This window comes from Choloepus didactylus, chromosome 18 (assembly GCF_015220235.1).
Source record: "Choloepus didactylus isolate mChoDid1 chromosome 18, mChoDid1.pri, whole genome shotgun sequence".
NCBI lineage: Eukaryota > Metazoa > Chordata > Mammalia > Pilosa > Megalonychidae > Choloepus > Choloepus didactylus.
In genome coordinates this window covers 64,112,830-64,134,203 of record NC_051324.1, presented here as the reverse complement: position 1 = coordinate 64,134,203, position 21,374 = coordinate 64,112,830, and the positions used below count along the sequence as shown (strand labels likewise).

The following is a 21,374-nucleotide window of genomic DNA, read 5'->3' as shown; positions in this document are numbered from 1 at the left end:
ATTGTTCCCATGTGAGAGCCAAAATGTAAGGTGCTTTCCTAGTTATAACATAAAAATTCCATATTTAGAAACTTGATATCACACCAATAATTCTTTGTTTTCTATGTGTTTTAAAAATGAAAAGATGTATGAGATATATAACTTTCCCTTTATAAGAGAAATCTTTCTTGGTTTTGTGCAATTTTGAAAACAATATGAAATTATTCACATTGTTACTGCATGGCTACAGTGATTTTATTAAAATAATATTAATCAGAGAGGAAATACTCAATCCAGATATGTATAGTAAGCTAAGATTTTTTTTCAGTGTTACCCATCTCTTTCCCTTCAATTGTAGGTCTTAGCTGATGAAGCTGGTGGAGTACTGAGTCCATTGGGGTTGTCTTTTTAAAAGGACAATGAAAGCCCAAGGAGCAGGTCTTGTGTCTTCTCAGACTTCCCAGAGTTCTGTTAAAGTCATCCAATTCAGAGGACTATTCAGACTTGAAGTTTAACGAACAGAACTGAAAATCCCCCAACTGGCAGTGACGACCACCCACCTTCCTGATCAGCTTCTAGAACACTCCATGGCTTGACATCCCCAATCTGTGTGTTTTCCACATCTGAGCCACCTTACCTCTCCATTCATTAAAAGATACCAGAAACCCATACTTCTGTCACCTGCCCAGGGTTCGTCTTGAAGACTGAGCATCGTTTGTGGGTGGAAAGGGATGGGGACAAGCATTTAATGCCCGCAGAATAACTGCTCCAGTAAGGAACAGCGTCAATGTTTGCTCTTACCTTTTTTTGAAATTGTGCATGAACATAACTCTTTCTTCCCCTGCGAAAAGTAAAACCTCGCTAATTGAGACAAATCTAGGGAGGGGCTAACTTAATTAGTAAATAGTCTGAATTTTATCTCCCCTGCCCCAAAATGTGTTTCTCCCATATTCAGCATAGACTTACAGACAGCAAAGCATTGCCAAGTTTAGGTCTGTGTACTCTGTACTAAAGAATTGTTTGTACTTAGAATTGTAGTTATCATAGTCTAAGAAAAACCTTTAAACAACTCTGAGACCTTATTTTCACTTATTTTTATAGATAGTACAAATGATAAAGTGTGAGGTATTATGATTTATATGAATAAGAAACCTTTGTCTTACTTTTTTTCCCCTAAAGAGAAAACTTCAAGGAGAAAGCAAAGTGATTCTTTCCAAAAAGAAAGTAGAAATATCACCAAAAGTGTTCATTCATTAATCCTATACATTTCATCAAAAATTAATCAGTATATCGCACTTGAGTTTCTCTCATTATTAAATTCTCTTAAACTATGCACTCTTTCATTTTGTATTAGTAAATTGTGACTTCTAGCATCTTTAAAATTTGAAAATATAAAGCATTTTCTAGACATAATTTGATCTATACCACATATTAGGTTTATCAGCCTGGAAAAAACTCCCAAGAACAGTGACTTGTCCCAGGTTACACTAAGGAAGAATATAAGGTTAATGTAGGACTCTCAACCCTTCCTTTTTGAGTTCAATTCCTGTCACTGATATCTCAATGAATGAGCTCTTCCAATATAGATGTTTGATTATAATTTAGGTCTTAGTCACTTTACCTTCACTAGCTTTTGGTTTGGACTTGTTTATACCGCTAATAATACTTACTTACCATTAGCTCAGGATATGTTGGCCGTTCTTTGGAATTCTTCTTCAAGCTTAAAGAAAAAAAAATCAATCGTTAAAATCTAGAATCCATCTGTATTTTCACTAAACTAAGATTTCAGAACCTGTAGAAGGCTAAACATACCCAGCTTTAAAAATGTATTGAAAACATAGGCATCCCATCTTGACTTTCCTCTTCTGTTACACTTATAAATTTTGTTTAAAATCAAATCTGGGTGTGCTTCAATGGGAAAAAGAGATGTGTGAGTGAGTGCATGTGTGTGTGTGTGTGTGATATTTCTTTCCTTTTGATTCTTTACCAATGAGATACCAACTAACTTTTCTGATCTACAGCCCTGTATTTCAAAATACGTATCTACTTTCCTTCAAAGCAGCTTTTACTCCACTCCCACTGGCAAAAGAAACTGGCAGTTGCTTCTTTTATCCTTAGATATTTGTAATGGCTTCACTCTCTTCAATACCTGGCTCTCCTTTGCTTCTGGTTCCCTTGAATTTATTTGCTTTTATATATTTCTAACCTAAAATGCCTGAGATAGAAGCAATAAATCCATATAACTTCTAAGGCAATGCTACTTGTTTATAACTTCTAAGGCAATGCTACTTGTTTACAGCGTCTTGGCTGATGAAAGAGAAAGCAGGCTCAGTGACTTAGCAGTTATTCTTTGAGGTAATGCACTACTGTCAAGTGGCTTCTGTTTGTTCAGCCATCTGCATTTTTATAACATTTGACTACCAAAAGGAATAAAATTGCAATATAAAAGGGATAAAATTGCAAGACACCAACCCCTCACCCCTATCCTCAACCCACCCCTGCATCCACCCACCAGCCTCAAAATGGAAAAAATAAAAGAAGCGGCTTGTTTGGAATTGGAATTCCCAGTTACAGAATGGAGAAAAGGATGATTCCAAAAACTATGATTTGCAAGGCATCCTAGAAATTCTTCTGCCCACGGAGTCAACGAAATCATAGATGAATGGAAAGGAACTTTGCCTGGGGTTGAAGGAACCAAAATGTGACCAATTATTAGGTTGCTGGTATTTGTGCTAATGGATCATTTTAAGTAAATGAGCCCTAGTATGTGTGACATGAGCTCTGCTCCACCCACATAGGCTGGAATAATGAGGGGGTAAAGGCACAGAACTGTAAGAGGGTGAAGTTGTCGCCACGCTTTGAGAAACTGTGGTTTAAAGCAAAACGAAATGAAAAACAAAAGAGAGAGAGAGAGAAGAAGAAGGTTTTGAACCAAAACAACTGAAAGCAGCCTACCAGTTTATTCCAGGCAATGCTGCGGATGGAAGCCGGGGAACGGGAGACAGGGTACAGGTAGGTGTGAGGAGAGAAGTTTCAACCTGGAACTGAGGGCACACCTAGGACCTAGTGACCTCAGTGCCCAGACAACCTATGAGAGAAAGTTTCATCTCAACTGAGGATAAAAATAAGAATGGATTAGACAGAGGAATTATCAACTGTCAAAGTTGGATTGACATGGGAAATGAGTGAGACCTTGTAACCACCACTTACGGTTTTGCATGGACCTATATCCTGAGATTCCATAAGGCTCTACCAGTGGTTCTCAACCGGAGATGACTTTGTCCCAAAGGGGACATTTGGCAACATCTGGAGATCTTTTGGGTTATGGCAACTGGTGGAGAAGGGAGGGTGTTACTGGCATCTAGTGGGTAGAAGCCAAGGATGCTGCTAAACATCCTACAATGCACAGGACAGCTCTCCACAACAAGGAATCATCTTGTCCAAAATGTCAATAGTGCCGAGGTTGAGAAACCCTGATCCGCACGTACTAAACCCTGATCTGAAATTCACTTAAAAGAAGCCTCTTTGGCTAGTGTGTCTGTATTTGGGCACATTCTCAACACACACATATACACACCATCCCAGGACATGAAACTTTTATTTTTGAAGGTCTAGAGCTAGTTCAGCTAGAAAGAAATACAGAAGAAGAAATGGGACCCCAATAGTATGGCTGATTAGCACATACATCTAGTAAAACAAACAGGCTGAACGTAAAAAAGCCTGGAATTTCCAGCTACTATGCAAAGCAAATGAAAAACCAGAACGTCTTTTCTATATAATCCGAACAATTTAACTTGCTAAATCAATAGTGAAAAGCACAACAACATTAAAGGCACATTCAACATTCAAGTGGTTGCTTGTGGGCATCTCTGTTTGGACAGAACATTCGTCAGTCATCAAACCCTAGCTCGGCAATGAACCTGAAACATTCTTATTTAGAGCCACAGTCCACCTGTCCCTTATTAGCTTCCATTGGTCAATAACTGAACCAAAGGAATGACAGTCTGGAGGAAAAGCTTGTTTTTCAAATATTAAAACCATGGCTTTTTTTTTTTTTAACCAACCAAGGATCTTTCTGATGATGTTGCTGATTTTTGACCTTCTATCTAATACATAAGGTAATGAAATAAGACTCACTCTTCCCTTTGGGTAGAAACTTAAACACTTCCATTTTTTAAGGAGAGGTGATTTTTTAAGTCAGGATGTCTTTTGACTCTTAGAACAGTGTATGAAAATTTCTCCAGATTTTTTTTTTTAATCTCTAGAAAAAAGAGATTAAGCTTGTTTAATTTGGGAAGTACCCAAAGTGGATCCATTACAGTGTCAAGGATTCCTGAGACCTCAGAGACTGTTGGCCAATGGACTATTTCTTGACTTCTGGCCCCAGATTAGAAAGCTCAAAATTTACCCCAAGCACAAATGCAGAGTATTGATGGAAAACACTTACACAACAAACCAAGGCTGTTTACTGAATTAACATAACTGATATAACCCATTCTCTTCATCTTTTAAATCAAGAACACTTCAAAACATGGGCTAAGAATAGCAAAATACTCAGGATAAGGTTAGGGGGAAAAAAGCAAATTTTCCATGTTTAATAGGAAGTGCTTGAAATTCAGTAAAAAATAACAACTGTGGAGTTCAAAGCTACCCCAATTTCTTTTTGGATCCGCGTCAGACTTTTGCATTTTCAAGTGGCTTGTCATTTTCAAGCGTGCAATTAGCTAACTGCCCTAATTCCTCTTCCAAATGCCACAACACACACTCCTGACCATAGCTGACACTAAAAAACAGCTTCATGTTGTCTTGAGAATTGCTAGCTTGGAGTTTGTGCTGACCAGAGGATTTCTGCCTATTTGAATTCCCCCTGATCGTTTCCAAGAAGGGCTATTTGGCACACCCACAGAATAAAAACACATTGTGCTTCTGAAGCCATACATTTGTCCAAAGCTAAATAAATATCCCAGGCCTCTAGCTGCTGTCCTTCCCAAACAACCTGGAGATTGCATGTGATTGTCTGTTTTACACTAGCTACTCTGAGTTGGGCAGTTCCGATGTCTGGGTGGACCTCCAACACATTCCAATATCCATCATGCTGGTCAGGATAACTCCTGGGCAATGAGCCTCTTACGTAGGCCTGGAGGAAAGCAAAACGGAAGTCAGCTGTTTTGGCACCTGGCAGCTGATTTCCAGTGACTTCCTTCAGTCCTCAAGCTTGTGAAACTTTAGGAAGAGATGGTGGTTAAAAGTATAACCCTGATAAAATTCCATTTTTGAGGAACTCAATTGCTAACCCTTTTTGTAGGACTAGAAGGTAAGGTTTTTCTGTTAGAATTCTCTATTATGAATCCCAAAACAAGGCTTATATGGTCAGCACCACCCACCCCAGGAATCCCTATGATAAGAAAGTCATGCATGGGAAAAAGAGGAAGAAAAAAATCAGTTAGTAGTTCTATTTCAAAATAAGGACAGAAAGAGTTTGTAAAAAATCATTTGGTTTTTCTTCAAGTTCATAAATGCCTCCATTTTCTACTCCCTCCCTCTCTCCCTCTCCTTCTCTCTCTCTCTCTCTCTCTCTCTCTCTCTCTCTCTCTCTCTCTCTCTCTTTCAGGATAACATTTCTCTGACATAACTGCAGCTGGAACTCTGGCTTCTAGAGCTAACTTTGGATGTGACAGTGTTAACTTGTAAGTGTCTACCCCACCCACCAGCCACCATTGACCGTCAACTGACAATCGGTCATCACTATTGAGAGGACCGTGAGAGTGACTAACAAGTCGATCCTTGGATGCAGTGTGATGTCACAGCAAACACGTGACGTATGTAGCAGCACTGTGATGTCATCAAATACTTAAGTAGGATGCACCCCACAAAAAGTCAAAAATACCCTAGGCTGTAAGTAATGTGCCCTTTTTCTTCTAGTTGTACATTTAGCCCAAAGATAGGAGTAGGTGATAAAAAAAATAGTTATATCTAACCTTAAAATTGGAGTTGAATATCTTTACTCTCCAAATCTGTGGTCCCTTTTCCCCACTAACCAAAAAGAGTTGGGGCTTTCTGCAAAGTCTTGAAGGATCACCGTTTATTTCACAAAAATACAGGAAACACGCAGACATCACTCAAAAAAAGGGTCCTTTTAGGAAGATGTATCTCGAAAATACAGCTTTACATATAGGAAAATGGAAGACCAGCTAAGAAGAGGGAGCTACACTCTTAGGCTTATCATTTCTATCAAGAAATAGGTGCTCTTCAGAAATACTTTTCCATCTTTGTCACCCAGCTACAGCTCAAACTTTAAATAGTCAGTAGTAAAACCAGTGAAATAACTAGACGGGTGCGGGGAAGAGGTATGTATCTGTACAGTAATCTATATGAGAAACAAAACTGCTTCCACAGAGATCCAGGCTAATCATATGATTTTGAAAAAAAAAAAATCAGTGACTTTTTTGGAATAATGAGACAACTTTTCCAACTCAGTTGGCTCCAAAATCATTTACTGTTCTCCCTCAGGGGATATCGAAGAAACTACATTGGTGGTTTATGGCAGGCAAAAAACAATTGACTTGGAGTCTGTGTTCTCAAAAAATCCCACTGAGGCTGACTAGGAACATCATAAAAATCAGAATTAATGTTCCCCTTCTACTTCCCAATTCCCAAACCAACGCAAATGATCCACTATTTTCCATAACATATCCTAAAGCACCAGAACTACAACACTGAATTTGAAAAAGTTTTGATAACTTTGATAACTTCAAAGTCAAAGTGATTTGAATTTCTTTTCTATGGCTATTATTTTTAGTAAACACCAGAAGCAAGCCAGATGGGCTTGCTTGGGTGCAAATGAGATGACATAGAGTCAACAATGTCAACAAAATCAACGTAATTTACAGTTCCCAGAAAACTGGAAAATGACCATGGCCCAACATTTAAAAATTAATGAACTATAGTAGCTGGGACCAGAACTGGGAGAAAAAGAGAAATCTCAAAGAGGGTGGGAGGGGGACCTATGAGGTAGTCTCTATATTAAAATTAGAAAAGTTATTTCTTTTCAATATTTTATTTAAAAAGTACCTATAAGAAGTTTTAGAGCTCTGATTCTTTGGGGAAAATGTTAAGCAAGAGAAAAAACACTTTGGTGAAAGAAAAATGAAGTAACTAATGACTTTTTAATAAATGGTAGAAAAACAGCTTTCTGCACAGGAAGGACTTGATATAGCAGGTCCAAAGTTCCTATATCTAAACCAGGATTCTACCCCCTGGCTGTACATTAGAATGCCTTGAGGTCCACTTGAAAAAAACTGGTATTCAAGACCCTCCCCAGACCCATTAGATCAGAATCTCTGAAGGTGGGGCCCAGGCAACAGAATGTTTGAAAACTCCCTAGTTTTATAAATGAGCAGCCCTAGTTGAGAACCATTAGATTAAACTGATGACTCCCAATGGGGGACTCAGCTTTCTCAAACTGTTTGTACTAGTCTCTTTCTTACTACAGTTTTCTGAAGTACCCAGAATCTTGGGAAAGGGGGCAGGTGGGAGAAAGGGAATAGGGAGGAAAGTTTGAAGAGATTCCCTTAGATAGATCCTTCACCATTACCACTTCCTGGAAACTCCTGGTCTGAACCACCCAAGATGACTCGCCCCTTTTTCTATGTGAACATTAAGAATAAGAAAGTAAATAAAAACACTCGAGTCTTGAACCCAGAAGGCAAATTTATGAACCTACCTCCACCAGGCAGGTGCACCACTACATCCAGTCCACTCCCTCTCAGAAAGCAGACAGACCAGGATCTGCTTTAGTATCCCAGAGGAAGTATATTTTAAGAGACATCCAACAATATACTATTCTAGAGCTCCCTGTTCTAGCTCTTCTCTAGCAATTCAGCCAAAAACACAAAAACAAACAACTATAGGCCAGCTTCTGCAAAAAGTGCTAGGAGGGAGATAGGACCTCAGGCTAACACCAAGAGACCTTAGTTCCACAAGCCACAGTTCCTTTTTCTCAATATGTTTCTCAAAAAAATCTGTATCCAGAACACTTCTTCTAAAGAGCACGGAGGCCAAGAAATGATAACTATGACAAAGATGCAGCTTTGGTGTCCTCTGTACTCTCAAGCATCCTTCAGCATTCCAGCTCCTTTCTCAGCAGCAAGCGGCCAGAATTGCTTCTCTCCAGGGGTCACAGCTGGGTTCACTGCCATCTCTAATTCCCCTACCTCCCAATTCTCATCAGCTTCTGCAGGATCCCAGATAAACTAACTTGGCTCCATTTTGGGCTTTACTTTAAGCATCCTCTTTCCAGCAGCACTTGCTGTAATGGTCATTAATATCAGGTTATGCAAGGTAGACAGAAATCACTAGATTGTCTGGAGAAAACTATGTCTTCTCTTATTTTCATCTTCAGTTGGATTCCATTGGAAATATCCATGAAAGCCAAAGGTCATAGCATTACTATGGTTCCTTCCCTCTTTCAACTCTCTATGCATCTTTGGATTCCCTCCCCATACATCCAACACCGTCCGTTATACCCCCACGGGCAAGGATATCCACAGTGAGCAAGTGATCTGTATGAGGCAGCCTGTATGTTTGGGGTGATGGAAAAATTGTGGTAATGGATACTGGTGATGGTAGCACAACATTGTGAACATAATTAACACCACTGAATTGTATATTTCAATGTGATTAAATGGGGAAACTTTAGGTTGTATATATGTTACAAGAATAAAAATTTACAAAAACATAGGACTGTACAACACAGTGAACCCTAACGTAAACTATGGACTATAATTACTTGTACAATTGTAATAATATTCTTTCATCAATTGTAATAAGGTACTAAGCTAATGTAAAATGTTAACAATAGGGAGGTAAATGGGAACTCTGTATTTTCTGCATGGTTTTTCTGTAAACCTACAACTTCTCTAATGAAAAAAAAATGCAAAACACTAGAACTACTTTGCAAGACTTCTAGGTAGCTAAGTAACACTCTCCAACTACCTTCTGTCTTCTCACTCCAGGTAATCCTTTGCATCTTATCTATTCCCTATGGCTAGACCTCCAGTAAGTGCTACCAGCCTTTCTCTTTAAGCTTTTCTCTTTATCAACACCAGTATGCTTACAATTCTTATAAAGGTATTTCTCATTTCTATGACAATATGCATGATGCTCCTTCTGCTTGGAATACCTTTTCCCCCACCATTTTCCTTTTGCTAGGAAAGTACCTCCCATGCTTTCAGCTGAGGATTTATCTCCTCTCAGAAAGTCTTTCCTGATACCTCTCCTCTGAGCATCCAAAACGCCCTACGCAAATGTGCATCACTTGACTTGCCATATTATTCTATAATTACTGATTTATGAGACATCCCTATTTGGAGCTCTATGAGAGTAAGCACTAGGATATAGTCATCTTTGTATCTCCAGCATAAAAGGCATACCCCATTCAAGCATTTGGAATAAATGTATGCATAATGGGTTAAATCTGATGGTCCAAATCCATGAGAACACAACTTCTTCCTTGATACTAACACCTGGGGGATGAGGCGTTCTTACCACTGTGAGGTAAAGTCGACAAACTCTGCTGAGAACTTGTCTGCCGGGAGTTGTGGTGATGGTTCCTCTACCACCTGCTTGAGCTGCTGAAAGGGAGTTCCCCATGAATCATAGGGAAACCGAAGGATGGCCAACTCAATCTAGGAGGGAAGAGGAAAACAAGGCAAAGCTGATTTAAATAGGACTGTTTTAGAGAAGCAGGTATGTTCTAGTCCAGGAAAAACAGAAGAAAGTGCAAAGATGAAGTTCAAGTAAAATTTAGGGAAAGAAAGAAAGAATATTCTCTCTAGAGATTTTCCCCCAATTCTGAGTGATAGGAATTTTTAATATCCTCTTACTAGAGGCAGTCATTTAAGCTGATTTAAAACCGAGTCCTTCACTACAACCCACTGTAGCCCTTAATAAAAGTTGTAAAGCATCAGTATTAAACTTCGGGCTGTAAAGCAAGAAATGCTTGGTCTGAAAAGTATTTCTCCCACTGACTTTTACAGAGCTGTACATCTACTGCCATCTGCAGGTCCGTCGCTAGAATGGAAAATAAATAAATAAATAAATAAATAACCAAGGACCAAATGGCTGATCTTTTTTTGGACTTGAGTAAAGGCCACTTTGCCATTACCGGATCATGTGTTTTTCTGGGCAGGGAACTGGAAATAACTCACAGGATTTAATCAGCTGCTGTGCCTGGGAAGCAGCCAGGACCAGAGTGGGTAATTCCAGACCTCGGGGATATATTGAACATTTACGATCACCAAGGTTATCAGTAAGGTGATGATCATATTATTTTAGGGCTGTGCCTAAAGAAATCATCCTGTTCTTATGTCTTTGGACTACACCTTACTTCAACTGTCAAGACTTGGATCATGAAAATATACTGGCAAGTGTAGCCTGTGTCCTGGATGACACAACCAGGTCACTACATTAGCACTTTTTCAGTAGCTTAAGCTTCTTCTTGTGTGACTAGAAAAATTTAATTTTAAACTATAAGGAAACTAGCCAGACCTTCTCATTTTTCAGATAAGGACGGTAAGGCAGTCCATGTGATTACATCAGTAATCAAGGACATGCAGCTAATTAAAAGCAGAATCAAGAGGTAAACTAGGTTTGCCCAATCCCAGCGCAGCATTTATCCTAGACCATGCTGCAAACGATTACCATTCAAAATCTCTGGCCATTGCAGGCAGAAAAGGATGCCCAAGACCAGCATTTAGGGCATTTGCCCCTTGGTCCCAAAGTCAGCCCAATTCCAGCTTCACACCCAGAACCTCAGCGTCCACAAAGCTTATCATACACTACCATTGTGATACCCAGACTCCAGATGTCAGACTTCACACTGTATCCCTTCTGGTTGAGTTCTGGGTTTATTCTTTCAGGCTGGAAAGGAGACAGAAAAATACAGCTGTGAAAGCAGTCACAACTCAGTAGTCTCTGGGGTTTGGGGTAGAACCAGCTCCAAGTGAGTTGTTTAAAGTGGTTAGCATGCCTCCCAGGCCAAGAAGACTCATGTCCTCTGATAAATAGCAACACCTCCATGGGATTTTCCTCATTCTCTGTTAGTCTTCTCTGGGAAAACAGTAATGGATCTGTCTTTTCACAATCCACAACAAATTTCAATTTCACCAATACAAGAAATGGAGTGTGCATTATAAAATTACTTTGCCAGTCTAGAATTATCCTTGTTAAAAACTCCAACAGTCCAGAACTCAGTAAAAAGAATCAATAAGGGTCACTGGGCTACCAGATCTATGCAATGTCTAACTAAACCCAGACAGGAAGATTTTGATCTCAAGCACAAGTCCATTTTGAAAGAGAATATATTACAAATCCCTTAAGTTAAAGGGGCCCCAAGATTTCTGCTAAGGGTAAATGAACCTTTACAGCCATGAGGTTTTCCCATAATGAACCTAACTAACTTGTTTGGATAATTTAAATTCTACTTGCTGTTCTGTCCTCAACAAACAAGGTTAACACTTACCTGCAATTCAGTGTGGAAAACCGTGTGGGCTACATGTATTACTTACGTGTTTTTTCAAACAATATGATTTCTTTTTTAAAACATGATTAGAGAATAATAATAATAGATGGGCTCCAAGTAACTAAGGATCCCATGCAGGAAATATTTAAGACAAAAGCAGATGAAGGTATCCCTTGAGTCTGAGGCAAGGCTGGGAAATAACACATTTCAATTTTTCTTCAGTTACCATCCATTTCCTATTTCTGGCATGGTTTACGGTTTGCCAGCAGTTGCAGGTTCATGGTTTGCTGCAGCACTTACAGCCATATACGGTTTGCATCCTGCGTCAATAGTTTTAGCAACAGAGTCCACAAGGTAGCCACTGATTCCAAAATCGCACATCTTCACCTGGCCCAGAATATTGATCAGCACGTTTGAAGGCTTGACGTCTGAAAGCAAGAACAACCAGGTCCCATCACTCCCAGCTGGCTGGAAAAAGGCATTTCTCTACCACAAGGGGGCCTGAAATCTCCATTCCTTGTTCACCTTTCTTTCCCCTCGTCCAACTGAAAAGTAACATCCGTGACTACTGCTTATTGCGCTGAACTTGATTTTCTAGTTCATGTTTCGTCCTTTTTGGAGGATTGTGAGTCCATCGATAGAAAGAAACGTTTCCTCTGTTTATTTAGCCTCCATTGGCCCCATAAGTGCAGCAAGAACTTAAAAGCATTATTACTGAACTGAATGCCCAGTTCAAATCTATTATCTTTTGCACACTTAGGGTGGGATAATAGATCACCAAATGGAAAAGGCGTATTGTGACATGATGATACACCAAAGCAGACCAAACAACCAGTTCTGACAGAAACCTCTGCAAGAGGCGTGCCTGAGGTCACGGTACAAGCACCGTAAACCAGATATTCTAGACCATGTGACAGATCAGGGAATGTGCCCGTGGATGAAGGGCATTCCTGAGAAATTTTTAAATGAGTCCTTCAGACTAAAAAGATATGGCCCACCACTCACACCCCCAAAAAGATGAACTACAGTTATCTCTGGGTAATGGAATTAGAAATTACCATTAGTTTTTTTCCCTTGTGAAACTTTTCACAAAGGGTGTGCAGTCAAAAGAAGAGTTAAAAACTTTTAAAATCATCTTTTATGGGCTTTTTTCCCTTAAGCGGTGGTTGTTCCAGTTGCATGTTGTTATTTTTTAAATCTTACAATATGCCTTATGTATACTCTCTAATATGAATGCACTTTCAAAACTTTGAAATAAAACTTTAAAAATCAGTTTACATTTATGGGTAATCCACATTCTTCCTTCTATCTGGATTCCTTCCCACTTTCTTCTCCTCTTCCTCCTTCTAGTGTTCCCATTTTTAATAGAAACAATTATTTATGAATTATAAGAGCACATGAAGCAAGGCATTTTACATTAATTTCAGGCTCAGAGAGTTTCAGGATTAACCAAACCACAATGCCCTATTAGATAGCAATACTTTCCATCAATTTTTCCAAAGACCCGATTGTGCATACCTCTTTCAAGGAGATTTCCCTGACTACAGTCATCCTGTGCCAATCATTTCCTTGTTTTACATCCTACCCAGACTACTTCCATATGTAGTACTTTCAAATTTCTAACGTGGGTTACTTTTTTCCATATGTTTGCTGAATAATTATCTTATTTCTAAGAATTCCTATGTAGAATTTTAATAACCTGAAAGGAAAAGAATATGTTTTCTTCTCAGATACCACACTATGTACCCATTAAAGTGCAGTACCAAAAAAAAAAATTGCTTGAAAAGTGATTATAAGAGATGATGGATGGATGAACAGATGGATGGACTGACGGAAAATGGATGAATGGCTATACGAGTGGATAAATGGATGGATGAAGCAATAACAAATCAATAGGAAGGAAGAAAGGGAGGGCGGGAGAAAAGGAAAAGACAAATCTACCAAAGTCATTGCATTCTGCCTCCTGCCTTCGGAAGGGCTGGGCTTCATACCAGCACTTTTTACAGGCTAATGTGCACATGAGTCACCTGGGGATCTTGTTGAAATGCAGATTCTGATTCAGGTGGTATTGGGATCCGTGACTCTGCTTTTCTAATAAGCTCTCAGGTGACAGCCTGAGATGAATCCTCGATGAATGAATGTATTCTTTAAAATTCTAAATGAAGTATTCCCACAGCTCTGCTTGATAACAGGTAACAGGTGCATAAAGCCCATGTTTTCTTCTGATGTCCCAAACCCAGCTTCATGGATGATTTGCTAACCAACCCCAAGGAAACCCCTCTGTTCCCTCGTCTGACCCAATTTCACTTCTATCTATGGGGTGGGGGTGAGGGGGGCAGGAGATGAGTTTTATAACAGGAACAGCCAGAGCAGCTCAGTGGACACTTACCTCGATGAATGACAGAGAGCTTACTGTGTAAATGTTCTAATGCCTTTACAATCTGTAAGAGAATCACAAAATAAATTTATTCACCCCATCACTAGAAGAAATGGAATATTAAGCATATCCAGGTTTATTTTCCCTGGCTTATGGTCACAGGGTGAAGTATTGGCCCAACTACTGGTCCTTATCAAAGAAAATACACAGGAAATTACACAAACTGGACTCGACCAGTCAGTGAGGACTATGTCTTATGGAAGAAAGATGTCTCACTCATCTTTTTTTTCATTTGGCGACAAGCATTTTTTCTCTCCATCTTCCAGAGCCTCCCTAGCTATTAAAGTAGCACTCCTGCTTGCCATTTCTTTTTCTTCTCCTTCCATGTCCATTAATCCCAAGAAAAAAATTTTAGGCTTTTTAAAATTAAAAAAATTTTAAATCTACAAACAAAAACAGGAAGAAACATATCAGAACGGACACCAGGGATGGGGTCATACAGGATGAACACAGTGCTTAGAAGGCATTTAACTTAGATTTTACCAAACCGAGTAAGTGGTCGAGTCTTCTCCATAGTGCTCAGAAAGGAAAGCATTCATTCATCCATCTCCCATCCACTCATACATTCAACAGATATGTATGGGTGGTAGCTACAGCCCAGGTTGTGTTTCTTCATACTGGGAACACAAAGACACATAAGTCCTAGACTTCTCACGTTCTCCTTGTGGTAGGTTTCATGGTGTACTCACAGACACTGCTATTTTCCCCAGGATGTCCTCCGGAATTGTCTGGCCTTTATCAATTACTTGCTTGTAGAATTTATCTAATGATGTGTCCATGAGCTCCATGCAGATCCACACATCTCCCTGGAGACCAAGTGGTGCAGGGATTGTTAAGGAGAATGGAAGAGGGGAAAAAAAGAAACAGTTAATACCTGTTAGGAAAAGTCAACTATTTCTTGCATTATTTTTTGGAGAAAATGTACAGTTTCCCTTCAAGATCACAAAAGAATATATAAACTAGCAAGATTATTTCCAAAAAGCAAACCAGCAGAACAGACCCTGCCTGTGATTACCTACTCCTTAATGAAAACTGGGATATAAACACTAGCAGCCACAAGCAATAGGGTTCCAAAAATCCAAGCCTTTTACAGTTATTGCTGTCTAGGAGGTAAGTCTAGATGCCCACTCTGTGCCTGATCTCCCACTCACTGGGCACCAGCAATGATCAATCAAAAGGGTTTTAAGAGTGAGGTGAAGCGTCGTAATCCACCTAAGGGTGAAGTGAGAAATAGAGGCAGTGGGGTAAAAGTAAGCCTACGTGATGCCCAAGCAAATCATGTGACGCTTACGAAAGTCCAGAATACCAGAACATTCCAGATATTAAGGAATCTATTCAAGTCCATCTACAGACAATTGATCAATCAACAGGCAATTCTGCCAAAACAGGCCAACCAACAAAGAAATGAGAGGAGAGCCCCAGCATCTTTAAAAGGGCTTAATGCGTATGAAGATACCATAATTTCAAGTTCCCTTTTGCACCAGGGTATCTAATCATCGCACACGCCTCAAAACGCTCTCTATAAGACATGCCAATGAGGTTGAGGGCCACGGGTGTGGATGGCATTTGGGTGCTCAGAGAAACTTCTCTTTTAAGATATTGCTTCTCCTTGGGCTTTGGACGGAAGGATCACCTACCTCCCGGAAGAGTGCGCCATAAAAGGTGACTGTGAAAGGACAGTCCACTGTCCTCATGGAAATATCCAAATCCATCAGTAGCCTTTTTTGCTCCTGGCTATTTACTGTTGCCCGGATCCGCTGAATGGAATTGCATGGAAAAAGACACGGTTACGATTCTGAGGATCAGTCAATTAGGCAGGGGCTTTAAGGATTCTTATCCTGAGAATAGTACAAAAATTCACAACACATCTTTGAGCAACAACCTTTCAAATATCTAAGTGATTAACTGCTTGTAGCAAACGAAAGCTAAGGAAGACTCATTCATTTGACTTCCTGAGTGACTCCTGGTAGGAAGCAGAGTGATAAAACATTTTGGAGACTGGGTAAATGTTTGGGAATGTATTTTCAAGTTACAAAAACAACATCTGGTCTATTGCATTATGTTGGTTCAGTGCAAAGAGGCCACAGTGTTAATTAGGTCCCAAGAAAGAAACAACCAAAAGCCCCTCTTGGGGACATGTGAGAGTATTTGGAATAAGCAGCAGTTGTGAGAGAATTGGTACAGCTATAGGAAATAGAAGAAATCACACAGAAATGGAAAAACTGTCCATTCCATCTCCAGTGCTTTTAAGACAAGAGAAATTTGTCATACCAGAGGATACAGCATTAGAAACATAATTACGTCATTAAATGATAGGAAATACGTAACTTCACTGGGCCTTCACATTTTTTGCATACTTAGCAAAATGCTGGCAGAAGAACAGATCGCAGTATCTGAAGGTAAGGGAGAGAGATACCTTATTCTCCAACAGCAAAAGGGTGAAGGCTTCTGGGCCATCCTGATCCTAATGACAGCCCTAACTGACTAACTCGTCTCATCCAGAGACGTCAGCTCGCTCATGTCCTTCCAGCATCTACTCTAGGAATTTCTCCTTATGGTTCAAAAATTATTGCAAGTCACTCCAACTGAATTTTGCCCTCCTTTTTCCTCAAATGGAGACAGGCTTTTCCCTCTCAATTTCCAGGGACAATTCTTTAAAAATAACAGAATATGGAATCAAAGAGAGGAGGCATAACAACCAAATGCAATATGTGAACTTGGTTTGGATCCTGATTTGAACAACCAAACAGGAAAAACGAAACAACAAAAAATTTTGAGGCATCAGAAAATTTTCATTTGGACCAGGTATTAGATGAGGTTGAGGAAGTATTGATTCTGTTTAATGTGATACCGACATGCTGGTGGTATAAACAAAAGTGGGTGGATGATGGTAGGACAACATCATGAATGTAATTCATGCCACTAAATTATACATTTAAAAATGGTTAAAGTGGCAAATTTTATGTTATATATAAAGATGCAACTTGTACCAAGAAAGCATTTTCCACACATTTAGGGGGAAATATTTTTCCACCCAATTCATCTTATCTGTTCCACTCTGCTAAACACTGTTTTGTTTCTATGGAAAGGACTGATTCGCCACTGAAATGGACAAACACGCACACCGCAGATATGAAACGTGTGGGGAATGTCAACTCTACCTTGACCGCCATGATCTGCCCGCTGGGCACGTGCCGCATCTTCTCCACCACCCCGTACGCACCTCGTCCCAGCTCCATTATAGGCTCCAGGTCATCAGCCTTCACCTCAAAGTTCTGACAGGGAGAAAGGAAATAATGCAACAGGAAAGAGAAAAATAAAATGGACACAGACTACATTGTCTTCTGTCTGGTTTCTCCCGAAGTCCTAAGATTATTTCTGAGCCAGAAGCTTTCTAGGATATCAAAGCAGCTACTGAAAGCAAGAACCTGCAGGAAGCCCTAGGGATGTTTAGGCTCCCACCATGCACCACCTGCTTGTCACAGGCAACGTGGAGATTCTTGGAAGGCCTGTTCAACTCCAACTCAGCTTCCAAATTGCTCAGTTTAAGCTAGCTACACAGAGGTTCCTTAGCCATGTGCCCTTAATGACACATATAATCCATTTTGCCAACTAATAACTAGATCTATGTTTGGGCTTTGACAAATGCCCTTCAAAGAGAATCATCTTCTCTCCCCAAACAGCCATAGGGACCTAATCAGCCTAATATCAGGACCACAACAGCCTAATTTCAATTCACCATTCAAAACAGCAAGAGCTCTGCATACCACTTCCCTTTAAATTCAAACCATTTTTGACCCACCACCTGACAGCAGGTTACAGAAAATACACCTTTCAACGGCCAGTCAGAAAGTATACATAAAAAATCACCATGGTATTAACTAGTAAGCATGATTTTTCTCACCTGATTTCCAATAGAAATGCAAGCCTTGGAGTCTAAATCTCGAGGGGGCCTAAAAAGAAGGGGGAAAAGAAAAACATGAGATGTTTTGGCAAATATGTCCTTCCTAAGCCCTACGTGACTGGAGAGAATTTTCCTTAGGAATAAGGTACAAGTTTGTGAGAAAAAGAAACCAGGATAAGAGTGTTAAAGCATGGGATTTAAAATAAAATATATTCGGATTTAAATTCTACCTCTCACTTAAAAGCAGTATGAGCTCAAATAAGTTATTTAATCTCTTTGAGTTTCCATTTCTTCTTTAACATGGAGGTATTAGCACACCAACTTCATGGGGTAGGAATGAGTATTAAGTTAGATATTCCAAGTAAAATGCTTACCAATGTAAATATCCAATAAATATGAGTCATATATATATAATCATGTAGATAACTGTAATATGGTAGTAAGCCTCAAACTTTTTTCTCTCATCCAAGAATAACAATATGCTCAACTATTTCACCTTTTTTTCACAATTGTTTTAAAAAGGAATGATAATCAGTATATGATTTTGTTAACTCATAAAATTCATAGAAACACAGGAATTTCAAATCTAGCCCTTTCCTTTATAGATGGAAGAAGGTACAGGGAGGTGAAGTGATTTGTCCAAAGTCACACAACTCACCCAGATCCCGATTCCCAGTTAGCCTGCTTTCTACTCGACCAGGCTACCTAAGCAAGGTCAGTGGTAGCTGTCCAGTACACACTACCTGAGGGTCTTCGGAGCCAGTGGTTTGCCGATTTTTAAATGTCCCCATGGGAGAAAACACATGGTCTCCTCATGTGCATTTATTGCTACTACTTCAGTGCTACCTCAGTTGATTATCAATCATGGACAAGAAAGTTCTTTGGCTTTGGCTTGGGAGGCCTAGAAAAGCATTTCCTTGAAATAAATGCACCCAAAGTATCATGACCAAAGTAATAGCTGTCAATACAATCAAACAAACAGAGCCATCAGGGCTAATGACAAAAGAACCCCTGCGCTGACAGAACACAGGACAACCAAAAGATGAAAACTCAGGTCTCCCGGTCAGAACTGTCTTTGAGAGATAAAAAAGAAAATGGAAGAAAGGAAAGAAGGAAGGGAGGGAGGGTAGAGAATGAAAGAAAAAGAAAAGAATCCTTAGCCAATGACATTTTTCCAAACCTTAATATATTCTGACTACATCCCTTTTGTTGAAACTAAACAAATTAATAAAATAAAAGGGAAGTAGGAATATAAATGCAGATATAAAAAAATATATATCTAAGGTATTAATTGCAAGCCTTGCCTCACCTCAAACTCCCTTTGATACGAATAAAATACTCCCATGGGCTGGAAGGCAGACAGATAAAACACACCCTCACCACCCACCCCCCACACACACACATGAAAAAATTAGAGATGATGTTTTTAATGTATTTTATGTTTCTGACTTGGGAATTTTTCTTCAGAAAAGCTTTCCAGAGGTAATATTTCTAAAATCCTAATTTCTCATTCTTAAAAAAGTCAAAACTATTTTTCTTCACTTTGTATTAATTTCTGTGGGACATGTAAGCCAACATGACTTGAAACGTGTGACTAATAAAAACAATAAAAAATATTTTGCAATTAATTAGTACCCTTCCTTTTAAAAGCATGAAGCAGCAGAAAGGTCATTAATTACTTGGGACCACCACCATTTTCTCGCCCATCCAATAAAGGACATTGGATAAGATCACTTCCAGGTCTGACAGTCTAGCATTCTACACCCAGGGCTGGAAAACGATAAGTTGTGGCTGAGCTAGAAATAAGAATAATTTCTACAAGCTTAAGCAGTTGTAAAAACAAACAACAAAGAATATCCAACAGAGGCCATTTGGCCTGGCACAGTCTAGAATATTTACTATCTGGCCTTTTACCAAAAAAGTTTGCTCACCCAGTTCTATCCTAACCTTGCATTACACCTCTAAGAGAGGACTGTGCCATTTTCTAGATGGAGACAAACGAGGCCCAGAAAAGTTAGGGTAGTCAAGAGAGCTGAAAAGAAAACTCAGGTCATCAAAATCTAGATTCAGCCTGAATTGGACTGATTTGCGTCCCCCAAAAAGGCATGTTCGAGACCTACCTCCAAGTCCCGTGAATGTGATCCTATTGGGAAACAGAATCTTTGAAGGTGTGATTAGTTAAAATGAAGCCAAACTGGATTAGGGTGGGCCTAATCCAATATAACTGACTGGTGTCCTTATAAGAGGATATTTGCACAAGCATCCAGAAAGAGGGAGAACGCCGTGTGAGGACCAAGGCAGAGGACACCACGGCTGGCCAGGACAGCCTCCACTAAAACCCTGAAGACTTCAGTGGCAGCCAGCCCTGCCGACACCCTGATTTCAGATTTCCATCCTCTAGAACCATGAGACAACAAATTCCTGCTACTGTAAGCCACCCAGCTTGTGATAGTTTGTTACGGGAGGAAGGAACTATGCTGAGGACTAGGCTAAGTGCTTTACGTGCACCTCATTTAATTCTAAAAACAAAACAAGCAAACAAATAAAAACTATGGGTATCATTATCTCCATGTTCCAGAAGAGAAACTGTTTGGCATAGGGTTTAACTAGGTTGGTCCCAGTTTAAAACTGCCAAGTGGTGAAGCCATGATTTTAGTCCAAGCCTGAATGAATCCAAGGAACCTGCTCCCAACACTCGCTCCTTCCTCTAAAGAAAATGATCAACACACCCAAGCCTCGGGCTCATCAAGTCTGCCAAAAGCATCAACTCAAGGGTCCAAGACTGACAACACGGATTAGATTAGTTGACACTGTGTTCTGTCCAGGGACAGGCACATTAGCTTGCCGGGGGCAATGAAACACTGCAAGAGGTTTATACTGTGGGAGGATGCTGTCATGTATTCAATGTTTTACTCCCCTGAGGAAAGAACTAAGTTTATTATAAAATTCTTCCCCTGGAAGGCCAAAGGTATTCCAAAGGTCACCTACTGTTTGTTTTTTATATAAATAACCAGATTTCTGTCTATCATAATTACTATTTATTTTTCATTCTAATGAATGATCAGTTCACTGGTCATTATAATAATTACTATTTAATTTATTCAACAGTTAATAAATTGAACATTTATTAAGCACCTACTTCTTAAAAAATTCAATGTTATTGAAATATATTCACAAACCAAACAATCATCCACAGTAGACAAGCAATCATTCACAGTACCATCATAAAGTTGTGCATTCATCACCACATTCAATTTTTGAACATTTTCATTACCACAAAAAAAAGAAAAAGAATAAAAATTAAAGTAAAAATGAACACCAAAAACATCCCATACCCCCATCCCTCCCTATTATTCATTTACTTTTTTCCTCATTTCTCTACTCATCTGTCCATACACTGGATAAAAGGGGTGGGAGCCACAAGGTTTTCACAATCACACAGTCACACAGTGTAAGCAATACAGTTATACAATCGTCTTCAAGAATCAAGGCTACTGGATTGCAGTTCAACAGTTTTAGGAATTTCCTTCTAG

General features: G+C 39.5%; 1 protein-coding gene across 2 annotated transcripts in view; it reads right to left on the bottom strand.

Annotated features, from left to right (window-relative positions):
* Nucleotides 1-21,374, bottom strand: part of MAP2K6 (mitogen-activated protein kinase kinase 6) — a 120,890-nt gene that overhangs the window by 15,167 nt on the left and 84,349 nt on the right. For both annotated transcript variants that reach the window (XM_037808852.1, XM_037808853.1), the window contains exons 3-11: nt 17,842-17,890; nt 17,099-17,212; nt 15,575-15,694; nt 14,627-14,743; nt 13,890-13,941; nt 11,801-11,928; nt 10,822-10,899; nt 9,526-9,665; nt 1,654-1,699 (exon numbers count right to left, since the gene is read on the bottom strand). In XM_037808852.1, coding sequence (XP_037664780.1) covers nt 1,654-1,699; nt 9,526-9,665; nt 10,822-10,899; nt 11,801-11,928; nt 13,890-13,941; nt 14,627-14,743; nt 15,575-15,694; nt 17,099-17,212; nt 17,842-17,890 — 844 coding nt within the window. The remainder of the gene's footprint in view (nt 1-1,653; nt 1,700-9,525; nt 9,666-10,821; nt 10,900-11,800; nt 11,929-13,889; nt 13,942-14,626; nt 14,744-15,574; nt 15,695-17,098; nt 17,213-17,841; nt 17,891-21,374) is intronic.